This window comes from Petaurus breviceps, unplaced genomic scaffold (assembly GCF_028583685.1).
Source record: "Petaurus breviceps papuanus isolate PSGF00001 unplaced genomic scaffold, PetGlider_PUasm1.0 174, whole genome shotgun sequence".
NCBI lineage: Eukaryota > Metazoa > Chordata > Mammalia > Diprotodontia > Petauridae > Petaurus > Petaurus breviceps.
In genome coordinates, this window is record NW_027185761.1 from 68,789,509 (window position 1) to 68,812,465 (window position 22,957).

Sequence of the window (22,957 nt, forward strand, 5' to 3'; positions counted from 1 at the left end):
GTGTGTGTGTGTGTGTGTGTGTGTGTGTGTGTGTGTGTGTGTGTGTGTGTTTTGGGGGGCTGAAATTAATAAGGGCTGTGATCTCAGAACTGAGCTAAGTGAGGTTTAAGAGATTTCCAAGAATCAAATCAGTCAACAGACATTAAGAGCCTGGTATGTAAAGGCAGGGGATACCAAATCAGTGAAGGAAACAATGTGAGTGAGAGACAGAAAGAGACAGTGAGAGACAGGACTGAAGCAGACAGCCTAGCTGTAAAGATGGGCAAAGAAAGAGCGAAAAGACTTCAGGGTAAAAACTGCACTTGGAGCTTTGCAGAAGGAAGGAGCATTGCTAACTCACTAGTTGGTTACTAATGTTTCAAGACACATTAGGAAATGTAGCTGGTCACCACTGGTTCTTTTTTTTCCCCCAAGAGACATGGGAAAACTAATGCTTGTAAAGTACTCTGTAACTACATCCCACGAGCTGCTCTGACTGATTCTGGCCCAGTGCTGGCCTTTGGGAGGGAGTTGGGAGAGAGGCTCTGTGCCAAGGAGAGATCAGCATTTGGGTGAAGCTGATTCTAATAACCCAGTCCGTGAATCCCCAGCTCTTAGCACATGCATTCCATCTGTGCCCATCAAGGTGGCCTCTTTGGTTAGAGTAAGGATTCACAGATCTCAACCTCCCAATCCATGACCTTTGGGAAAGATGGTTGACTTGTGCCATTCCTCAGTTTACCCATCCTTATATTCTACAAACTCACAGCCAGCAATTAGCAATTAAGCTGACTTTGAAAGTTCCAACTAAAAGTTACCCAGAAGAAAGAGTGGGGTTGGCATAGAGTTTGAGAAATAGGGGGCATGCATAGAGAGAAATGAGTGATTTAACTTGGGAGTTGCCTATAGTGCCTGGGCCATGGTTGGCTCCTAGTAGGTATTCATTGGCTGAGTCTAGTTGTTTCTGCATTTATTATATTCTAGTATTTCTGGGCCAGCCATGCTTGAAGGTTGCAAAGAATCCTTTTCTGGCCTCTTCTGTGGTATTGTCAAATTTTGGTGTCCCACCCCAGCTGAGGATACCAAGTTTGGAGCCAGAGGACTGAAGTTTGAGTCTAGGCTTTGCCATTTACTTACTGGGTGATCCTGGGGCAAAGGACTCAACCTCTATAAGCCTCAGTCTCCCATTTGTAAAATAGGGGGGGGGGGTTCGACTCCATGGCCTCCAAGATTTCTTCCAGTTCTTTGTCTGGAGGCCATGATGCTATATTGTCCTCACAACAAATGCAACAAGATGGTGGAGTCTGGCACAGAGCTGGCCTTGAAGCCAAGATGATTTGGGTTAAAGTCTCACCTTTGACACCTACTGGCTGTATGACCCTAGCCAAGTCACTAAACCTTACCTCTCAGTGCTCCAGGCAACTGTTAAGACTGAATTGCAGATAAGGTGCCAACATGCACTTGTTATAGAAAGTACTAGAACTAATGAGATGTGGTCTCTATCCCTAGTCTGTTGGTGCCCAGGACTGAAGTGGGACAGATTGGGTGACTACAGACATTAAGAGGCCCCCCCTCCCCAATGCTCAGTTGATCTCTTTGTGCAGGCCTCTGCCCAAGGTCAAGCCAGTTTAGCCTCTTTGCTGGAACTTGGCAGTCCAGATCCAAGCCTTTTTGTGGATTGCCCACCTGACCTGGAATGGCTCTCCCTTTTCTTCAGATCTTAGAACCTCTACTTTCCCTCTGCTGCTTTGCATAAATGGTGTCCACATCCACTAGACAATAGTCTTGCCCAGGCAGGGCCCTCTTTTGGAGGTGGGATTTGACTTTGTATCCCTCCTTGCACCTGAAGTGTGGGGGGGAGGGGAGGTAGAAGCTCCATTCACTGATGAAGACGGCAAGTTTTCTCCAATTAATAGTCTGGGAGAGTGGCTGGCTGAGTGACTGGACCAGTTTCTCCTAGTCAGTCTGTTTGCAGCAGGGCTTAGAGGGCTTAGACCTTGGGTCCACTTGGCCTCGAGCCCAGCCTCTTTACACATAGAGAAGATAGTTAATAAGTGCTCCTTGGATTGGATTTTTGGAGATATGAAATAGAATTACAAGAAAGAAAGCCCTGGACATAGTCTCCCTCCCAGTCTCCCACCCAGTCTCCCTCCCTGAGTTTCAAAGTTAATGAAATCCGAAACTGTGTCCATTCTTGTGTCCACAATGGATCGGGAGGAGAGAAATCCAAGAACTTTTACAGACTTCTCTGATGTAGAGAATAAAGGCCATTATTTTGATTTTTTTTTCACACATGTACACAAACTGTAGAAACTGCTTGAGGAAATTACCAGCTTGGTTTGTACATGGTTCAAGCCCCGCATCATCAGAGTGGGTTGTGGTGCTGTCTAAGCACTGAACCCCCAGAGGACAGCTAAAGCTGGCCAGTCCAATTTGTCCTTGATCGTCTATGGAACCTCTGCTTCCATATTTAACATCTCCAGCTTGCTTGAAGGCTCAGCTCAGGAACTGCCTACAGGCAGCTTTCCCTCATTTCCAGTTGTTAGGGCTGATTCCTTGCTCATTCCTTTGATTTCAAGGAATATCCATGAAATTCCAGGATATATGTCTGATCATTGACAGGATAGTAAAATAGCAGCTTAAGAAGCCAGAACAAGTTAAAATTGGGATCAGATCCAATTCTGCTCTATGGATAGAATGTCCTTGAAGCTAGGAAGGAGGATAGAGTTTGGGAATAACAGTAGATGAAGTTTTTATTACTTATCACTTGTGAGCTTCGGTTTCCTCATCTCTGAAGGGGACAGAGCTAGGTGGTTTAAGGCCCTTTCCAGCCATTCTCTTACTCTGTTCTCCCTTTGACTCTGTCCTGCTGAGCTTATGTTATTCCCGATGCTTTCACAAGACCCCCGCTTCCTGGCTTAATCAAAGGGAGGGAAGGGTGAACTTGCCAAGATTTCCCCCAAGAGGTGAGGGTTCATCTCTTTGTGCAGATGGAGCACGCAGCCTTAGAGTGACTTGCTTATGTGTCCAAACTGGCCAGACCTTGGTAATTGACTGAGCTGTGTTGGGGAATGTGGATCATTCTGCTTACAGCCTCTGCTGGGATGCGCACTGGCGTGAACCCACCTTCAGGCATCACACTCCGAGGTATGGAGGCTCTTTTTTAGGACTGACCTGACTGCATGGGGTCAGAGTCCAGATGCTTCTGCTCTCTAGCTCCCCTGGCACTGACCTTTTGTGCCCCACCTGGGGCACCACTATAGCCAAAGTGAGTGGGGAGGGAAAGCAGTCACTGGCCCTGGAGTCAGAGGGGCTGGCTACTTTTGTGTAACCTTGGCTGAGTCACTGACATTTCCTGGGCCTCAGTCTCCCCATCTGTAAAAAATGGTGTAATGACTTTTGTCCCTTCCAACTCTGGACCCTAAGTAATATATTTTTAGGGACTCCACTCTCTCCCACCCAGCTGCTTGAATTCACCCCAGAATAATGCCCTGGTTGTACAGGATCTCAGTGATGTTGAAACCCCATTCCCAGCAAACATACAGTCATTTTTCCTGTAACATCATAGTCCAGGGAAAATGAACAATTTCTGGTGGCTGTAAGCCTCTCTTTGCTGTCCACACCAAATGTCTGTCGTTTTAAGATCCATGGGCCCAGTGTGATAGCCAGTGGGCACAGCATTTCCCTTGACCAAGAAGCTGGATGTTGCTGGCTAGCCTTTCTGGATGACAGGAGTCAGCAGAGCCTAACCTGGAAGGGAGATAGAGATAGCCCAGGGTTTTCTCTTCCTTTGTTCTGGGTCTGATTTGTCCTAAGGGCTAGGCTAATGACCCCAGACTGGACAATAGCCATTGCCTCCCCAGTAACCCTCAGGTCATCTCCAGGCAGCACCAAAGCAGTCTGTAGCATCTCCAGAGGACCTGAAATCATGCCAGACCTGTCACTTAGCATTGGTGTGACTCTACTACTCTGGGCCTCAGTTTCCCCATCTGTAAAGTGAGGGAATCGCATGGATACCTTCTGTCCATGCTTCCCAGACTGGGAAGCTCAGATGTGGAATGCGGGTCAGTGGCCCCCATTGTGTTGGGGAAAGCTTTAATGCTGAGTTTCATGTTCTAATCCTTTGAAAACCAGTGAATCATGTAAGCTACCTGATAGGCCTCACTTGGGTAGTGTGCTGGAGCTCTCCTCCCAAGCCTTTCCTGATCAGGCCTGGTACCAGGTTTCCTCTATTTCCTTCTTGCTCAAGAGAATGGGGCTGGATTTGCAGAACAGACCAATGCAATACCTTCTGCAAGTGCTATGTGGGCTAACTGGTCTGAGTTTCCTCCTTTGAGCTCTGGGGTGATTTCTGCCAGGCTGTTATATTACTTTAGTAATAAGATAGTTCCTTTTTACACCAACTGGCTGTATGGGTCTTGGGTGAGTTTCTTTGCTCTAAACCTGAAGCAAGGGGTTTCACTTCCGTGATTTCTCTGGTCCCTTACAGCTCAGATTCCCTTTTGTGCTTGATGGGGCATGGGGTTCCTCTCCCCTTTTTTGGTTGTCCAAGCACCTCATCAGGACTTTCCTGGGTCTCAAGGCAGCAGATGGCCCTTCCCAGTGAACCTGCTGCCTTCTTGTGGTCAGCATGCTTTTTAGGGTAAACTTGGGGTTAGCATGGATTAGAGATGTCTGGACCATTTCCGAGGGAAAGCTGGTGTTCCTAAAAGCTGTATCCACTGTCTTGGAAAGGGGGGAAATGATTCAGAGATGGGAGCCCATCCATGTACCAGCCCAGAAGCAAGGGATTTGGGTGACTCACTTCGCTCTGTGGGTAACCACTGACATGTGCCCTCTCCTGGACTGCTCTGTTATCACTTTTGACTTTCACATGTGTCTGGTACAAGGGAAAGCAATCTTCCCTCCTGTTCTCCGAGACCTAGGTTTAGTGGGTCCATAGAGGGTGATTTGCAGAGGCTTTCTGTTTGCTGGGTTTGAGAAGGGGAAGGCACATGCCAGGTGGTAGAACAGTGCAGTGTGTAGAACCTTGTGCTCTAGTAATGACAGACCTGAGTTCAAATGCTGCTCCAGATACATAGTGGACTTGCCTAAGTCGTATCTATAAAATGAGGGAGATTGGTCTCAGTGGCTTCTAAGCTATTCAGTTCTAAATCCAAGTTCTTGGCCATTGGAACTGGGTAGTGGCTACCCTTGGGCTACTCCAGGATCATTGGACTGGATGAGGGAAGGGCTTGATTCTCTACCCATTTTCCCTTGGAGAATTTTCAGGATATTTTGAATTCTTCAGTGGAATGCTGCCAAGTTCAAAGACTCACAATTGGAAGGTCCTCAGGGGCCCCACCTAGTCCCACCTCTATCTAGCCCCCTACATCAAAGTGCTTTTTCGGCCTCTGCTCGAAGGCCCTCCGTGAGGTGGGAGGCAGCTCATTCCAGCTGAGATAGCTCTTCATTGTTAGGTCATTTCCCATGACATGTCCTTGATCATCAGTTGCTTCTGATCTGCCTTCTGGGCCCAACAAGGAATCCAGGAGGCCTTCAGAAACTTGTAGACAGCTGGGATATGAGTCTTAGCAGGTTGGGGTTAGACTTTTGAGAGGGAGCCTAGGGAGCCAGCAGAGGACAGTGGTAACAGCACCGCAGCGGCAACAGCACCGCAGCGGCAACAGCACCGCAGCGGCAAGAGTCGAAGAAAAGTAGTAGAAAAAAAAGGAGAAGAGTGGCGGGAATGCTGTCTTCAGAGTCAGAGGACCTGGGCTCAAAGCCAGCCTCAGAAATGGAACACTATGGTGTGACCCTGGGCAGGTCATTCTACCTCTCTAGGCCTGTTTCTTTCACTATAAAATGAAGGTCAGACCAGATGACTTTCTGAGATTCCTTCTGACTCTAGGTGTAGAATTCTATGTCTCCTGGACCACTTGGAAGGGTTACACTGCATGCTAAATCATACTGTGGTGGGATCCACACACATACATGTTATAAAGTGCACAGCAGCTTTGCAGAGGTGCATTGCCTAAAAGTCTTGAGTGTGGTCTGAAGGACAATTTCCTGGAAGTTGAGAAGACTTTATCCCTCACCAAGGGAGGATTGTGTGTGTGTGTGCGTGTGTGTGTGCGCACGCATGCGTGTGTGTGTGTTTTATAATTTGAGAACATCACCCACAGAGTCAGGAATTTCACTGGAACACCTGTTTGCTCTTTCAGGTTTTCTGTTTTTCCCCAAGAACAGGAATTCATAGGAAATGGTTAAGTATCAAGTGGTTGAGACCCTAGGAATCGTGGCATTAAACATGCATGTGCTTGGGTTTGGTAGCGCTGCCCTCACTAATGCCTGTTTGGACTGTTAGCAGTAACTCACCTATTCTCTGGGGTCCCTGAGTGGTGAGGACCCACCAGAGAGAAGAGGTCTTCGGAGCTTATGTGTGAGAAGGAAGTGAGTGGCACTTCCCCCAGTGGGCCAGCCAGCCACGTGCTAACATGCATGGAGAGTGGGGTCCCTGCGTGCTGTGGGCTGTGTTCAGGAACAAATTGTTCACATGTAGAAAACAAGGCTTCGGGTCTTAGTCAAGAATGGCTCACACAGAAGCAGCAAAGGGACAGTGCTGAAACCATGTCCCCAGGATTTTGAGAATCTGTCCTAGAGGGAGACGGAAACATTTCCAACTAGGCTACTATTCTCAGCTTGAGTAGAAATCTTGGAGGTACACTGGGCAGGAGCTGTGTTAGACAGTGCCAGAGGCGTCCTCTCATGATTAATATGGGCTGGAGACAAAACAATGAGAAACTTGGGGAACCCAAAGTCCTGTTTCAGGTCAGGCTGCTGTCCATGGTGTCTCAGACTCTGTGGGTCCAGGGGACCTTGGAGTGGAGAATTTCAGGCTTTTTATGGGAACCCCCACCCCTTCCCCTACCAAAGTGGGGATATCTAGAAAGATTTACAATAGTTAGCTCTTGAGGATAATTGGCTTTTTTGTGGGCTAGATCCCAAAGGAATTCCTTGGGCTAGATTGGAGGCCCTCCCAGGCTCAGCAGTATGTCCTTCAAGCCCCATGTGGAACAGCAGAGCCAATTTGCTGCTTCTGTGATGGACTCACCATTCTGCCCACTGGGTGGTCCCCAAGTGCGAGGATCCCGGCACAACCTTCCTTTAAAAATGGTTTTATTGAGTCTTTTGTTTTTGCATCACTCTCATTTCTTACCGGTGATCCCTCCCTCATCCTACTTTCCCTCCCCAGCCCCTAAAGGGAACCACAAAAGAAATTTTTTTTTACCAACACATTAATGGAATCTGACAAGTGCAATGGGCCACACCCAGAGTCTCCCACCTGTAGAGAGGCGGGTGCAATCTTAATGTCACTTTTCCCTCTTTTTAAAAAATAAATTTTTATTGATATCTTGTTTTTACGTCTATATTTCTCACTCTAGCCCACCTCACCAAAGTTAATGCTTTTAACAAAGAATAAAAAAAAATGAGGAGGGCCTAACCAGTCCTATGAGACCAACCGAGTCTCAGTGTATGCCATGTTCTTCACCTATAGTTCCCCACCTCTACAAAGAAGGGAGTAAGGTATGGTCTCATTGCTTCACGTTCTGGCTCCCCCATAAGCCCAGTCAGGGGGCCTCCACCAACCTCAGGTCAGGGTTCAAAGAGTTCCTTGGCACCAAGGTAACAAGGAAGGTCAAGGCTTTCAAAGGCTGACTGGGCCAGCAGGTTTGCACTCTGGGTTGAATTGTTGGGAGCACTGGCAGCTCACCGGCCTCTCTGTCTTGGCCTGCAGTCACCCTACATCATGCTGCAGTGCAGCAGAGATCATGGCAGTCCTTTTCTTCCACACCATGAAGTACAAACCCCAGGATCCCAGGGACCCCAGCAATGACCGCTTCGTGCTGTCCAAGGTAAGAAGTAGCTGCCCCAAGGCAGAGGAGTCAGTGTTGCTTTCCTAATGTTGCAGTATCCATTCCAGCTTGCCCATCCCTCCCCTCTCTTTCCTTTCCCTCTCCTCCTCCTCCCCATCCTCCTGCCATCACTCTTGCGAATTCATTCTTTCTCCTCCCAGGGTCACGCAGCTCCCATCCTCTATGCGGTCTGGGCTGAGGCTGGCTTCCTGCCAGAGGCTGAGCTGTTGAACTTGAGGAAGATTACCTCCATTCTGGATGGCCACCCAGTCCCTGTAAGTATAGGGCAGGGAGGGGGATGAGTTTCCCAGTGACTTCTGTTGAAATGTCCCATTTCCCAAGGTGCACTCTGGGGTTATCTTCTCTGGACCTTACAGACAGAAGTGAAGCAAGCCAACTTGGGGTTAAAACAAGACAGACACAGGCATTTTCATTTTCTTTTTTGGAGCGGGGAGGGCTGGGCAATAGGGGTTAAGTGACTTGCCCAAGGTCACATGGCTAGTAAGTAGTAAGTGTCTGAGTCTGGATCTGAACTCAGGGCCAGTGCTATATTCACTGTGCCACCCAGCCACCCCCAGGCATTTTTCATTTTGAAAATGGTGTGAGTCTAGATGGAGGGTCAGACCCTGTCCTGAAAAGAATAGCCCTGACTATGTTCTGAAACTGACATTGGAAGGCATGACCCTGGTTTCTAGGCCATTACCCATGACCACTGGCTTCATCTACTTAGGCTAAAGGAGAAAAATTCAGATTTAGTATTTTGATGTCCCTGTCCTCACCAGGGGTTCAAATCTTACCCTTGCTGCTAAGCTATCTCTGCTCTCTTAAATAGATCTTTAAATAGGGCCTCTGTTTCCATAAAATGAAGGTGAAGCATGCTTAGGGCCTTTAATGTCCCTCCCAGTCTGTCTGTGATCCTTGGTTATTCTCCATTGCCATCTGGTCATCACAGAGACGGCGTTTGGAGTCATAAAACCTGGGGTCAAATCCTGCCTCCACTTCTTACTAACCTGTGGGATCTTGGACAAACAACCAAGTTTTCTCCCATCTGCAAGAAGAGGTTAGGTTAGTGGAGCTCAAAGATGTCTCAGGCTCCTCCTTCCAGCCCAAGCCTTTGTTCTTGGGAAATGGTTAAGTTTCACTGGGCAGTTCCAAAGGTGAGGCCATTGGGGAGCAGAAAACTCCCAGGCAGAGATTTTCAGTGGAGCCTAGGCCAGGGAATCTGCATGAAACTCCAGATGCTTGGATGCCTGGCTTATTGGCTTCTCTGGAAATCATCTCCTTTTCAGAGCACAAAGCCATTTGGAGAGCATTTCTGAGTGCTGGAGATCACAGCCTGCCACTGGTTATCCATGCGAGTCCCCATGGGGCACCTCTACCCACTGCAAGCATGTGTGACCTAAAAGATGGGGCCTTGGACCCAGCCGTCCTTTGGGTTTCTGCTTAGGAGATGTAAGGATGAATGGTCTGCTCATTCCATCCAATCCAATCAACATCTAGTGTAAGCAACTAGCTCAGGGGTGCAACAAATTGAAGCCTAGGCTGGGAGCCAGGAAGCCTCAATTTCCTGAGTTCAAATCCAGCCTCAGACACTTACTAGATGTGTGACCCTGGGCAAGTCACTTCACCCTATTTTCTTCAGTTTTCTCATCAATAAATGAGCTGGGGAAGGACATGGCAAACCACCTCCGTATCTTTGCTAAGAAAAGAGTGGTCTATGACCAGAGTGACTGAAGAACCAGTGCAGGACCCAAAGATAAGGAAAAAGAAGCTGTGCCCTCAAACTCAATTCTAGGGGGGACAGCCATGCTGTGCTAACAGCAGCACCACTGGCAGAAGCTGCTGCCCTGACTTGCTGGGAGCCAAATTCTACCTTGTCTAACTTTTGTTGTGGAACTTGGTCTGTATCCAGATGCAGTTTGTCACCTTTGTCGGGTGACTGACTATCCCAGCCTCATTTAAGGATTTCTCTAGAATGGATGGCAGAGTGGATAGGGAGCTGGCCTTGGAGTTAGGGAGAACTGGGCTCCAGTCCCACCTCTGATACACTCTGGCTGTGTGACCCTGGGTAAGTCACTTCACTTGCCATGACGACTAGAAGTCAGTCCATTAGAGAGGCTCCTTCGAATCAGTTTCTCTATGTTGGTGAATTTTTGCATCAGTTTCTCTATGTTGGTGAATTTGGACAAAACAAAGGCAAAATGCCATCTGGCTCCTGGATCCTGGGGCATCTTTGGGACTGTAGTACTGCTTGGGATTCCCGTTAGCCTGGCTCAGCACATGGGTGTGATGGGGGTGGTGCCCCATGCTTGGGCCTTAGGTGGAACTTGATAGACTTGCAGTGAGCTGGCATCAGCCAAGGCAGTAGTGGGTGGGTGGGGGCAGAGCCAGGACTTCTCTCCTGATCTCAGAAGGGAACCCAGTAGCATCTGCTGCAAACCCATTGCAGGTCCAGTGCCCTTCCCAACACACCACACTGCCTCTCCCCCTTTTTAGCCTGTTGCCTTTTCTAATTGTAGAAACAAGCTTTCACAGACGTGGCTACTGGCTCCCTGGGTCAAGGGCTGGGAGCGGCGTGTGGAATGGCCTACACAGGCAAATACTTCGACAAGGCCAGGTAATATGCTAGTTTCTTTCTGGGGTGAATGGGTCAAAATTCTTTCCCTTTTCCTGAGGCTCCCAAACTCCCTTGAGTCTTCTCTGAGGCCAAATCCTTTCCACCTGGTGTCCCACACCAGAGGGACAGCAACATTAACCCTCTGTCCAGAAGGGCAGAGCTGATGGCTGTCTTGGTTGGGGAAGACCACTGGGGGTGCCTGGTGACATCCACTGGGAGCCTCCCTCTTTGCTGCTCTGCAAGTAAAATCCCTGACAGCCTGACATCAGTAACAGATAAGCTTGGGCGGTGTCACAGAAGTGACGCCAGATCATGGCTGCAGTGCCAGAAATAGGCAAGGAGAAGCATCAACCAAGAGAAAAACAGCACCTTTTCCCATTCTCTTGCCCTCGAGAACATGGGGGACATGGGGTCCAGGGAAGCTGTCTGCTCTGGCTTCACAGTGGGGAAATCCACTGCAAATAAAACCAAACTGCAAACTGAGGGGCGTTAAGATCAGTCCAAGACTCATCATGGTCCTTTTTTGGAAAGAGCACCTGGAATCTGAGCACTGGGTTTGAGTACTGGTTCTGTTACTAATCCTGTGACCTCGAGTCACTCACTCCCCTCTGAACTTAAGAGGCCATCTCTTAAGTCAACTTAAGGTCAACGCTTTCATTTTACAGAGAAAGAAACTGAGGCCCAGAGAGGTGAAGTATTTTCCTCTAGTACCTAGCATGCAGCCTTGCACAGAGTCCACAGAAATAACTAGTCACTGAGTGAATAAATGGATGGCCTGGAGTACCTTGAAATACTTACAGTTATGATGCCCTATAGCCTAGAAAAGGCAATGTTATAGGAAATGGAGGGCCAGCCTTGAAGGCAGGGAGCCCTGGCCACCAGCCACGTATCACTGTCCCAGGAAACTCTTCAAGACTTCTGAGTTGCTGATCTCAGAGGAGGGAGGAATGAGTTGACTTTCACTGCTGATAGTTCCAGGCCTCAAACCTCCCAAATAATATGGCAGGGGATGCAGAAGCAAGGCATTAATTAAAAGCAATGCGTACAATTTGGCATCAGGAATCAAGAGAGCCCCAGTGATGTGCACATAGAAATGACGCCACGGCCTACCACCCATCCTCTGCAGAGTTCTTTAGCTTTAGCTTTGGGGATGAGTTTCTCAGAACCATTTAGTTCCCCCTACACTTGGGTGTGCAAACTTCTCTGCTTTTTCTTACATTTACACTGTCATGGAGTTCCACTTGTCCAGTGACATGCCTTAGATGACTGCCCGTGGCTGGTCGTTTAGGGAAAACATTGAAATTTCACATGGGGTGCTGGCCCCAGAGTCAGGAGGACCTGAGTTCGGTTCCGGCCTCAGACACTTAACACCCACACACACAAAAAACTAGCCGTGTAACCTTGGGCAAGTTACTTAACCCCAATTGCCCTCCAAAAAAAGCAAAAAAGAAAAAAAAAGAAATTTCACATGGGGATGAACTTTTAGCCCTTGGTCATGATCCTTTGGGAGAAGAGATTGTTTCATTCTTGGCATTTGTGTGCCTGGCACAGAGTAGGAATGGAGCTGGATAGACACCATAGCTATTGTCCGGTCCAATCCCCTTATTACCATTTTGTGCCCAAGGTGCACAGGTAGCAAATGAAAGAGCCAGAAGACTGGCCTGGTCCATGGACTCCCAGTTGGGCACTCTTCTCACTCCACCATGCTGGAGTGTCCTAACCACTGAGCTAAAAAACCTAAAAATGATGTCTGAACCTGGCAATCAGTGGGCTGTGTATGGGCTTGGAAAATACTGTGACCATCACGTCATAGGTGTTCAATGGTCAGCACAGATATGTCTGTTGGACTGGTCAGCCTACGGGGCAAGGCGATGGGGAGGTAAGTTTCAGGGCTCTGGATTGATTTGTGCTCATGAGCGTCGGGCCCTTTGTTTGCCACTCAGTTCTCTTCATTCTCTGACATACGAGTCAGTATTTATCGGGCCCTCCACCTAAGAGGTGACACCGTTTCGTCATTCGTGGCTAGAATAGTGGTTTCATTTGACATTGACCCAGAGGACTCAGTTCATCATTCCCTCTAGTCTTAGGAAGTAACTTCCCATAAAGGAGAGATGACTTTATGATTGACTTTTAGAGGAACTGCTGGGAAAGGTGTGTCTAAGGAATGATCTTTTTGAAGTGAGACAATGCACAAAATGGTGGCACCTGGACAGATCTGGGATTGCACCTGTGCCCAGAGGCTGACTCAAGCTCAGACAGGAATTCCTCATGGTACATCTTGACCCTTAGCAATTGCCCTGGGCAGGTTCTGTCTCTGGGAATGACTTCTCCATGCTCAGTGACTGAATGAATGCCTTGAGGAAAGGCGTTGGGGGCTGAGGGCTCACTGGAAAGGATGCTTGTGCCAGGAGTTCACGTAGCAGGCCTCTGATAGAGACTGCCATCAGTGCTGATACCCTCTGATAGAGACCGCCATCAGTGCTGATACAGGGTGCCTTGGGGCCCAGGGACCTGCTGGCAGGATGTTCCACATAGCAGTTCAGGGTAACCGAGTTTAGATAAGGCCACTTTCTCAGCCCTGTTTTGAGGGTGATCCTAGGTCCTGGGAATGGAGGCATAAGGCAGCTGTCTGCCAGTGTGTCTGAGCAGAGCCAGACTGAACACTGACCCAAGCCAGAGCCATGCCTGTCTGTCTCCTTCAGTCCCTCTCTGCCCGGAAAAGGCACTCTGCTTATTATCAGGCCACTGTTAAGCAAGAGATGGGTAGCTGGGGGCCCTGGAGCCGGCTCCAGATAAGAGGTTAGGTAATGGATTGGGGTTATAAGTGAGGTCTTCCAGAGAAGGGAGGCAAAGCCATTACCCAGTGTGCCAGTGCATGGGACTGGGGCTTTCCTGCCTGTCGAGGCCTGTTCCTGGACTCTGAACCTGCTTTTTCTTGAGAAAAGAAATGTGTCCTGAAGTTTGCTAGAGTGAAAGACACACCCACGGTGGATGTGAGCTGGCCCTGGACAGGCTGATAATATTGCTGAATCATTGACACTCAGCATGGGCTTGCCTGTTCCTTTCCCTGCTTCCAGACTAGGACCTTCACAGGACTTGACACTCTTCCTAACATAGTTTGTTTGCTCTGGACTTGGGGCACGTGCCCTCTTAGCTGTGGGGCCCCAGACAAGCTTCCCTTGGCATCGGTGAAATGACGGGAGGGGACATGATCACCTCTGGGGTCCCTCCCAGTTCCAAATCCAACCCAAGGATCTTTAGGCCCCTTCTCAGCGAGAGCCTCTGATTCTGGGTATTATCAGCTACAAGAGAAATGGAATAGAGCTGTTCTGGCTACTGCTTTAGAGCCCACTAGAAGCAGTGGCCTAACAATTAGAGGGGAGTCTTGGGGTTAGCCTGTGTCTCTGGGCAGGTGACTTCAGGCCTTGGACCAGACATCCCAGGCCCAGATTTGAGCCCTTGGGCCTTTATGTAATGAAGGAAATAGCTGAGCTTTCTTTTACAGCCTTCTACTCCTCCTCAGCCAGGCATTCCACCCATTCCTCAATTTGCCCCAAGGGCAGAAGGGGGAGAGCTCTGTTTTTTCTGCCTCCACTGCAGCTGCTCTGGGCTCAGGCTCCTCATTGCCTCCGACCTGAGAAGGCTCTGCTACCCAGTCTCTGCTGCCCAGACTCAGTCAGCCTAATTTCCCCTGTTACTCCCTGTTCGAAATCTGTCAGGGACTCCTTGCCTCCCACGGGGCGGTGCAGCTCGCCCTGATCTCTGATCCACTTGTGCTAGAAGGGCACTGGACCTGAGTTCGGTTTTGACTAGGTACCACGCCTGTGACTTTGGGCAAATCCTTCTATTGCCCGTTAGCAGTCTAATGAGGTGGGTTTGATGTGATGGGAGTGGACACTGGGGTTGCTTCCAGATCCGGATTCAGGACCCACAATTTTCTTACCCTTACATATTATGTTACTACCCTAGGCAAGCTTGTTTATCTGACAGATTCCCACCGCCATGTGTTTTACGGGGTCATTCTGTTCCCCAGGGCTGCCATGGTTCTCTTTGCCCTTCAGTTATCCAGACACTGGCTTTTCTTCCAAGCTCTTTCTACATGGGCAGGGGCTCTCCTATGAAGAAGCAAGCTCTTTGGGGGCAAGCAGGGATTGTGCTCTGTCCGTCTGTATACGGTCACATGGTCACACGGTCACCCTCCTGACCTCTCTTGGTTTGTCCTTGTCAAGAATCAAGAATTGAGCACAGGTCTCTAGCTGTGGTCTGACCAGACAGACGACCAGGGGACTACTGTCTCCCATCTTCTGGACACTAGATTTTAATAAATGCCTTTTCATTTAGCTCAGTGTCTGCTACCACTGCCAGCTCTGTTCTCCACAGGCAATCAGCTGTGCAATTTACATGATCTCCCTGGCCACCAGCTAGATAGAGAGAGTCCCTCAATTTGCCCTAATGCCTCTTTAGATAACCTGAGCCTCATTTCCTTGGCTAGAGAGTACATATTTCCTATGGTCTGCTTCCTCCTAGCTCTAACATCCCATGACTATGTATTAAAATGCTACACCCTAGGGAAGGTAACACGTTCTCAGGAATTTTGATCTCGGCAGGGGATGACTATATGAAAATAGCCAAGAAGGGAAAAGCTTGAAGGTACCGGGAAAATGGCTATAATGTTTGTTTTCTATAATAAAGGAAAGAAGAGGGGAAGAAAGTGGCCACACTGCGATAAGACAAGGTGTGAAGAATTGCGGTGGCATGGGCAGTCAGGAAGACCACGGTGCACATGACCTATCGCTAACCCTTGCCAAGAGGTCACTGAGCAAACCATTGCCATCTCTGGAGCCACCTTTGTGAGGTGGTGAGAGTAAGACCACCCTGGAGGTGCTGTCATTTCCTCTCTGTAGAATGATGGGCGCATGCTGGGTGAATCCTGAGTTTCCTTCCAACTCTGTCACTTATGCCAAACCTCAGTCCTGCCTGGGAGAGCCTAGCTCTGGGTCAGAATAATGGAGAATTCTGTTGACCTGGGAAAGGAATCTGTAGCCTCCTTTGCTCTTCTCCCTTTCGCCTTTGTGGACACTGACTGACCCATCCTTTTGTTTTTCAGCTACCGCGTCTATTGTTTGCTGGGTGATGGGGAGGTGTCTGAAGGCTCTGTGTGGGAGGCTATGGCCTTCGCGGGATTCTACAAGTTGGACAACCTGGTCGCCATCTTTGATGTTAACCGGCTGGCGCAGAGCGACCCTGCCCCCCTGCAGCACCACGTGGATGTGTACCAGAAGCGCTGTGAATCCTTTGGGTATGTGTGAGGCCATCTGCTGGGAGCAAAGGGCAAAAATGGTATTCAGGATGAATTTGAAGAGAGAACAGGCACATCCTCCCTCCTCTGGGTCTGGGAGATAGGATGCTTCAGTGCTGCCCCCTCCCCTTTTTCATGCTGCTGTGTGTTGGGGAGGTTTGAGTCCCTCCTGGGGTTATGAGAATGGTGCTTACTGATGCTCAGTGGGACAAAATGAAGGATCCCTTTGGCACAAACCTATTCAGGTGTGCCTTGACAATAGCCAAACCTGACACGTAAAAATGGCGCCTTGTGTAGACAGTGCTTGTAACCTGCAGGTAGGGAAGAAATGCCGTTCTTCCAGTTTCTGTCACTGTGACTTGGCCAGACCTCCTGCTGTTCTGTGTATCACGGGCTTGTTCTCTCTGTGCTTTATAGGTGGAATGTCATGGTTGTGGATGGACACAGCGTGGAAGAACTATGCAAGGTTTTTGACCAGGTCAAGGATAAGCCACTGGCCGTCATTGCAAAGACATATAAGGGCAGAGGAATCTCAGGTGAGGGACAGTCTCTTCCCTGGAGCCAATGGCTTCCTACTCCTTAGACTGTCTGGGAAGCCAAGATTCCTCTGGGTGCTGTCTTCTGGGTGGGCAGAGATCTTTTCTTGACCAGTCTTAATGGAACAGTGACTGGAACATAGAAGATGCCTGCAGGGAACTTCTGGGTCTAGTTGAAGAGATAAGCCACATCCATCATCTAGACCGTAAACATACGTGTGTACATGGCCTGCCCTTCTCCACCCCATCCCCCTAGTGCAGTCTGTGACAGTCAGCACTATTCTGGGCTCCAGGGCACTTAGTCTATCACTCTGTGGGATGTTGGCCATCATTACACTGTTCCCTTTTGCCAAATGAAAGGGTTGGATGATATTCTGAGTCAAAACTCAACAACTGAACTGAACTTGTCCCCCCTGGCCAGCAGTCTGGCATAATCTCCCCCGGAGCTTGCTTTTTCAGATGGGCCCCATTGTGGTTTTCTCCTCAGGTTCATGGATTTCTCCAATGTGGCATTTCTCTTAGATGGGCAGGCATGTCCACTATCCCACGTGAATAGATATTCCATAGACTATAGATAGCCAGAGGATGTAGTGGATAGAATGCTGGAGGGCGAAAATCCTGGCTCAGACACTCCTTACTTCTGAAGCTCAGTTTCCTTATCTGTAAAATGGGGACAATAACAGCCCCTCCCTCACAGGGTTACCAAGAGGACACTGTACATAGAAGTACCCTGGGAACCTTATGGTGCTAGTTATTGTCATTGTTATTACTGAGAGGTCACGGTTATCTCCAGCTCTGCTCCAACTGCTCTCAGTGCAGATCAGGAGTCTCCATGGCCAGCCCCCTCGGGCCATTCCTACCTGGTTTGGCTAAGCTCCATCTGGGCTCTCCCTTCCTTTCTTTTCTCTGTCTAGGTTAGAGACCTGTTGGTCAGTTCAGTCTGTCTGGGCAAATGCATGTACACGCCAGTGAGCAAAAGGCCGGACGGCCTCTTTGGAGGCAGCGCCCCTCAGCCTCTCTTTCATTTTTCGAGTGAATTGATTTTTGTCCACAAGAACTTTTAATTCAGTTGCACAATTTTCATGTGAAATGTGAAGATCAGGATGCAAATGCATGCTTTGGAACTTGCTGTTTCCACCTCATTTAGAGCATTTTTGTAGAGACTGCCTGTTGGCCCAGGGACTCGGGCCCAATGGAGGCAGGGACAGTGGGGTGCCAGCCTTAAAACCCTTGCTTGGCTTTGCTCTTTGACAAATTCCTGAAGCTTCCCAGGCCTTCCCTAGGGAACTGGCACCTTCTGGGTTTCCCAGGCCACCCAACTTTGCCCATTCTGCCCTGGCTGGTTCTTGAGGTTGGCATCACTTGCCAGGCCGTGGGAACGCTGGGAGAAGCATTTGTTTTCCATCTTTGATTTAGGAAGGAAATGGCCCTTCAAGGAAGCCATGTCCTCACCTGCTGCCTTGCCAAAAGCCTTTTGGGAAGCTGTCTAGCTGTGTTTGGCAGGGGGCAGAGAGAGACCAGCCCCATGGCCCAGAGTATTGCCTGGGGAGGTAGAGAGCCTATGAGTGACCTTGGGCCAGTCACCTGCCTGGGTGCCAGCTTCCTCTCAATCCTTCAGTTTTCAATCCTCTGGTAATAGGGAGGGGGTTCTGTTCTGGGCCCTTGTTCCAGATCTAAGAAGGAATCTAGTGGGAAGAATCCTGGGTTCAGATCTCAGCTGGGTCATGTGTTACTGTGTGAGCTGCCCTGTCTTTGCTAACTTCCAGCTATCTGTCTACCTGTGAAGCATTTTGAAACAGCTCAGCAGAGTTGGAGGCCTGTTCAAGGAGGCCTTTTTCCTTTGTTTTTCTTTCATAATTCTCCTTGTCCATTTGTTCATCCACAGCAATTCTCTGTTACTGCTTCCAAGTATCCCATTAGTATTCCCAGATAAGGACTGGGAGGGGCCTGGTGATTTCACTGATACTGGGAACTCCCAAGTGAATAAACACTGCAGATAGCACTCTATCTGTGCTGATAGCACTTTCTCCATAACTGAGTCTTGGGGAATTAGTTGCCTGGGGAAATGGTCAGAGTGGAAGGGGGAGAAAAGGCAAAAAGAAGGCATTACCCCAAAGTCTTAGCAAAAAGAGATGAGGCCCCATGCCAGGGCAGAAAGAGGGTGGAAGGGACAGAACATTAAGAGGAATTGATGGCCAGTTTGAAGAATGAGGTGGTGAAGAAGAAAGGGTTGAAGCTACTGGTTTTCTCATCTGGGCCTTCCCTGATTACCCTCTCCCGCCCCACCCCCTCCCCCCCAAATGCACATTGATTTGTCTCAGCTGAGCTCCTGGAATAGTATTAGTATGTATTAAGCAGACACCCATCTCTCACCTCTGGGTCTTTGCCCAGGCATTCTGCCATGCCTAGGACACATTTTCTCAGTCTCTGGTTCTAGGTTTGGTTCATGTGTCACTTTCTACATGAAGCCTTTTTTGGTCCCCACAGGAGTGTTGCATTTTTGTCTTCTATCTCCCCACATGTAGCTACATGCTATGCACTGATTGGATGATTAACTGTGTCATGACCTAACTTTTACATGTGAACTTGTTAAAATGTCCTCCCTTCCTTCCCCCTTCCCTTTGTTCCTTCCTTCCTTCCTTCTTTATTTTTCCTGAGCTCTTCTGGAAGCTCCTTGAAGATAGTCATATATCTCTGCTTCCTCCCCCTTCTTCCCCTAGTGCTCAATACAATGCCATCCAACCCATCAAATGTGGTTTTTTAAAAATTGCTTTTTGGAGGGCAATTGGGGTTAAGTGACTTGCCCAAGGTCACATGGCTAGTTTTTGTGTTAAGTGTCTGAGGCTGCTATCTGAACCCAGGTCCTCCTGACTCCAGGGCCAGTGCTCTACTCACTGCTCCACCTAGTGGCCCCTCATTGAATATTTGTTAAGCACTTGTATTCTGGGCTCTGGGGTGAAACACTCAAATGGTTTTGTTTGGCAATGATAATGGCCCCACATTTCCGTGGGGCTTTATAACACAGAGTACCTTTTTGGCAAAATCCTGGGAAAGGAGGTGCAAATAAATGCCTCCATTTTACAGATAAGGAAACTTGGGTTAAATGACTTACCCAGGGTCACACAGCTAGTGTGAGCAGCACTAGGGGGCCCCATGTCCAATCCCTGGACTCTTGTGCATCACACTGCTCACTTAGCTCATCTTACCATGAGCTTCTGTGGTGGCAGAGGCCTTGGCCATCCCCATCCTCCAATGTGCTTTGGCCAGCCTCTCTCACTCTTTATTCTGTTCAACCACAGGTGTGGAAGATAAGGAAGCTTGGCATGGGAAGCCCCTTCCCAAAAACATGGCAGAACAGGTCATCGAGGAAATATACAGCCAAATCCAAAGCAAGAAGAAGATTCTGGCTACCCTCCCCAAGGAGGACGCCCCAGCCGTGAACATCGCCAACATCCGGATGCTGTCTCCCCCAAGTTACAAACTTGGCGAGAAGGTAGAAGGGGGAGAGGAATACGGGGTCCCAATCTAGAGACAGAGCAGTGTGGTGCCCCCTGGGAGGGGGGGTCCAAAGGCACTGGACATTCAAGCTGTTCTTCCATGCCTGGGACACATGATAAAGCTCTGAAACTCCGCTAGCTGGAGAGACTTGGAGCCGACTTTTCCCCTATGGAGCCTTCATTCTCCTAGGACAATTAAGCTCCAGTTTTGGAAGAATAATGTAGTGCATTTCTCCCCTCAATTGAAGAATGAACAGTGGCAGGGCCACTAGCACCCAGCTAGGTACTTGGGGGAGAGACAAATATAAGGCAGACGACAACCTTCCCAGGGTAAATGACAATAACCATGATGCATTCTTTCCCTCCTGCCAGCTAGCCACCCGCAAAGCCTATGGCTTAGCCCTGGCCAAATTGGGGAATGCCAGTGACCGTGTGATTGCCCTGGATGGGGACACCAAGAATTCCACCTTTTCAGAATTCTTTAAGAAGGAACATCCCAGTCGCTTCATTGAATGTTTCATTGCAGAACAGAACATGGTACGTCTGGGAGAGAGCAAAGGGCAGCCAAGGAGCCCGAGATTGCTCTGGGAAGGAAGGGCTTAGAGAGGTGCTTGGGCCACAGACTGAAGGTCTGGGAAAGCCAGGAATGGGTGGAAGTGACAGAAAGCACAGGGTCAGTGAATGAGGCTGGAGGGAGAAAAGCAGCCAGACCTAGCGAGGTGACGGAAGGGGGCATCATTGCGGGACATGGCAGCAGTGGGTGTGCTCATGGATCCAGGGGTGCCAGAAGCACTGTGGAAGCCTCTTGATCTGTGATGAAGCTTGTAAATAGATCTAGTCTAACCTCCTTTTTTACAGATGAGGGAAGCCCCAAGAACACAAGTAGTGAGTGGAAAAGCTGGGGTTTGAACTACATAGGCATGTACATGTGTGTATACATATGTGCATGTGACTGATTCTGTGCTTCAAGTGTTGAATTAAGTAATTTTGTAATGACTCGGGGGGCCTAGGATAAAACTTTCAAACTGAAGTGAACATTTCATACTCGGGGTTGAGGGGGTTAGGCCATTTTGCCCAGTCCTGGCACACAGTAGGATGTGTTGTTTGTCAAATGCTAGTTGACATGTCCATATACCTTTACAGCTCCCCCCGTGAGCCTAAGGTCCTCCAATGAAGACTCCATAGTTTAGCCCTTTGCACAGCGCCAGTCATTTGGGAGTTGTACTGAATTTTGGAGATGGAAGTTCTGGGTCTGAATCCTGTCTCTGTCACTTCCTACTGTGTGACCTCAGGCAAATCCCTTAACTTCTCTGGGCATCTATCTCCTCATCTGCAAGAAGGACTTGGAGCACATAACTTCCAGGATTCTTTGCTTTGAAGTATAAGGATCAAAAGTGGACATTCAGCACAAGAGCAGGGGCTTGTTCATTGGTAAAGTCTTGTAGGTTGGGATTTGTAGAAAGAAATGAAAACATGACCCCATGTTCCTTTCTTAGGTGAGCATTGCTGTGGGCTGTGCCACACGGGACAGGACGGTGCCTTTCTGCAGCACTTTTGCCGCCTTCTTCACCAGGGCCTTCGACCAGATTCGCATGGCCGCCATTTCTGAGAGCAACATTAACCTGTGTGGCTCACACTGTGGGGTGTCCATTGGTGAGCCACTCAGCCATGCTTGTCCTAAGCCACAACCTTTGCCTGCCTTTGGTCAGCTCCAGCTGGGAGGCCGGGTCTTCCCTCCCTTGTAACAAAAGAACAAATCATTGAGAGGTCCTGGGTTCAGGTCTTACCTCTGATACATGTTGGCCGTGTGACTCTGAACAAGTCACTTCCCCTGTCAGTGCTATAGCCAGCTCTCCTCGTTGGCTAGAAGCTGCTGATCACCAGAATTCCCTCTAATAAAGACATCTGGTTAGCCAGCTCTCCTCGTTGGCTAGAAGCTGTTGATCACCAGAATTCCCTCTAATAAAGACATCTGGTTAAAAGAAATGTCAACCCAACAGTTCAAAAACTCAGTGATGACATCTCCCAGCATATGCAGCAGGGAGAGTGATGTGGTCAGACCCATGCCATAGGAAAATCATTTTGGCAACTGGATGATGACTGGAGAGGGATGAGGGCAACTGTGTGGGTGGAGAGGTGGAAAGAGAGGGAGAGGGATGTGGGTAGGTTAAGTAAGTTAGTAATGGGTAAGTTAGTGTGGCCTTCTAGGCATGGCATGGAAGGTACAAGAGCAAAGAATGCAGCAGTCCCTAGTTGGGAGGCAAATGCGATTGGTTCCCAAGGAGCAGTCATTCTAGACAAAGCTTTCCTGGATTTTTCAGACATTTCTTTTCCTCTACAGGTGAAGATGGTCCTTCTCAGATGGCCCTTGAAGATCTTGCCATGTTCCGGAGTGTTCCCAATGGCACAGTCTTTTACCCAAGTGATGCTGTGTCCACCGAGAAAGCGGTTGAGTTAGCTGCCAACACAAAGGTTGGTTATCTATGGGCTGTATTCTTGTTTATTTACCTGAGTAGAAGGGAAGGTCATCAAGTGGACCCTGATGCTTCAGGACTTTGATAATAAAGTTATTTCAAAAGAGAGGAGCATCTGAAATGAAGAACTCGGTCAAGTTTAGCCCTCAAAGCCTGGTGTGAAATCACACTCCTGGGAGCACCTGAATTCCCAGAAGTTGAGGCCTTTCTATCTCTAGAGATCTCTGGGCTCAAGGGGAGACTGTTCTCTGCTTTGGTCATCTCTGAATGCAGGGGGCAGAGGCCTTCTTGGAGCCCCTGGCTCTGGAGAGAGGGTGTGCAGCCTCCAGGGATGATTTGAGATGTGTAAGCTGCTGGAGGGCAACAGGGGCTATTTCATTGTTTGCTTCATTGTATATTTCATTGTATTCAATTGTGTTTCATTGTAACAAAAGCTGGTTCCAGTTAAAAGGTTCCTCCTTAGGGGGAGCTTTACTCTTGCTTTACTTCAAGTGAGTGGATTCTTGGGTTTAGCTTTCTTCTTAAGTACTTACTGTGTGTACAGAACACATGCTAGGTGCTGGAGGAAATAAAAGGGAAGTCCCTGTCTAGCTGAGATTACCTCCTGGGGTAGTGAAGGGGGAGTGACACAAGGTTTACATAATAGCATGCTCTAGAGAA

At 48.8% G+C, this 22,957-nt stretch overlaps 1 protein-coding gene across 2 annotated transcripts in view; it reads left to right on the forward strand.

Annotated features, from left to right (window-relative positions):
* The window catches only part of TKT (transketolase), a 495,005-nt gene that overhangs the window by 468,167 nt on the left and 3,881 nt on the right, over positions 1-22,957 (forward strand). For both annotated transcript variants that reach the window (XM_069084377.1, XM_069084376.1), the window contains 9 exons: positions 7,757-7,874; positions 8,036-8,149; positions 10,394-10,491; positions 15,599-15,790; positions 16,208-16,326; positions 19,626-19,819; positions 20,196-20,360; positions 21,320-21,476; positions 22,165-22,295. In XM_069084377.1, coding sequence (XP_068940478.1) covers positions 7,757-7,874; positions 8,036-8,149; positions 10,394-10,491; positions 15,599-15,790; positions 16,208-16,326; positions 19,626-19,819; positions 20,196-20,360; positions 21,320-21,476; positions 22,165-22,295 — 1,288 coding nt within the window. The remainder of the gene's footprint in view (positions 1-7,756; positions 7,875-8,035; positions 8,150-10,393; positions 10,492-15,598; positions 15,791-16,207; positions 16,327-19,625; positions 19,820-20,195; positions 20,361-21,319; positions 21,477-22,164; positions 22,296-22,957) is intronic.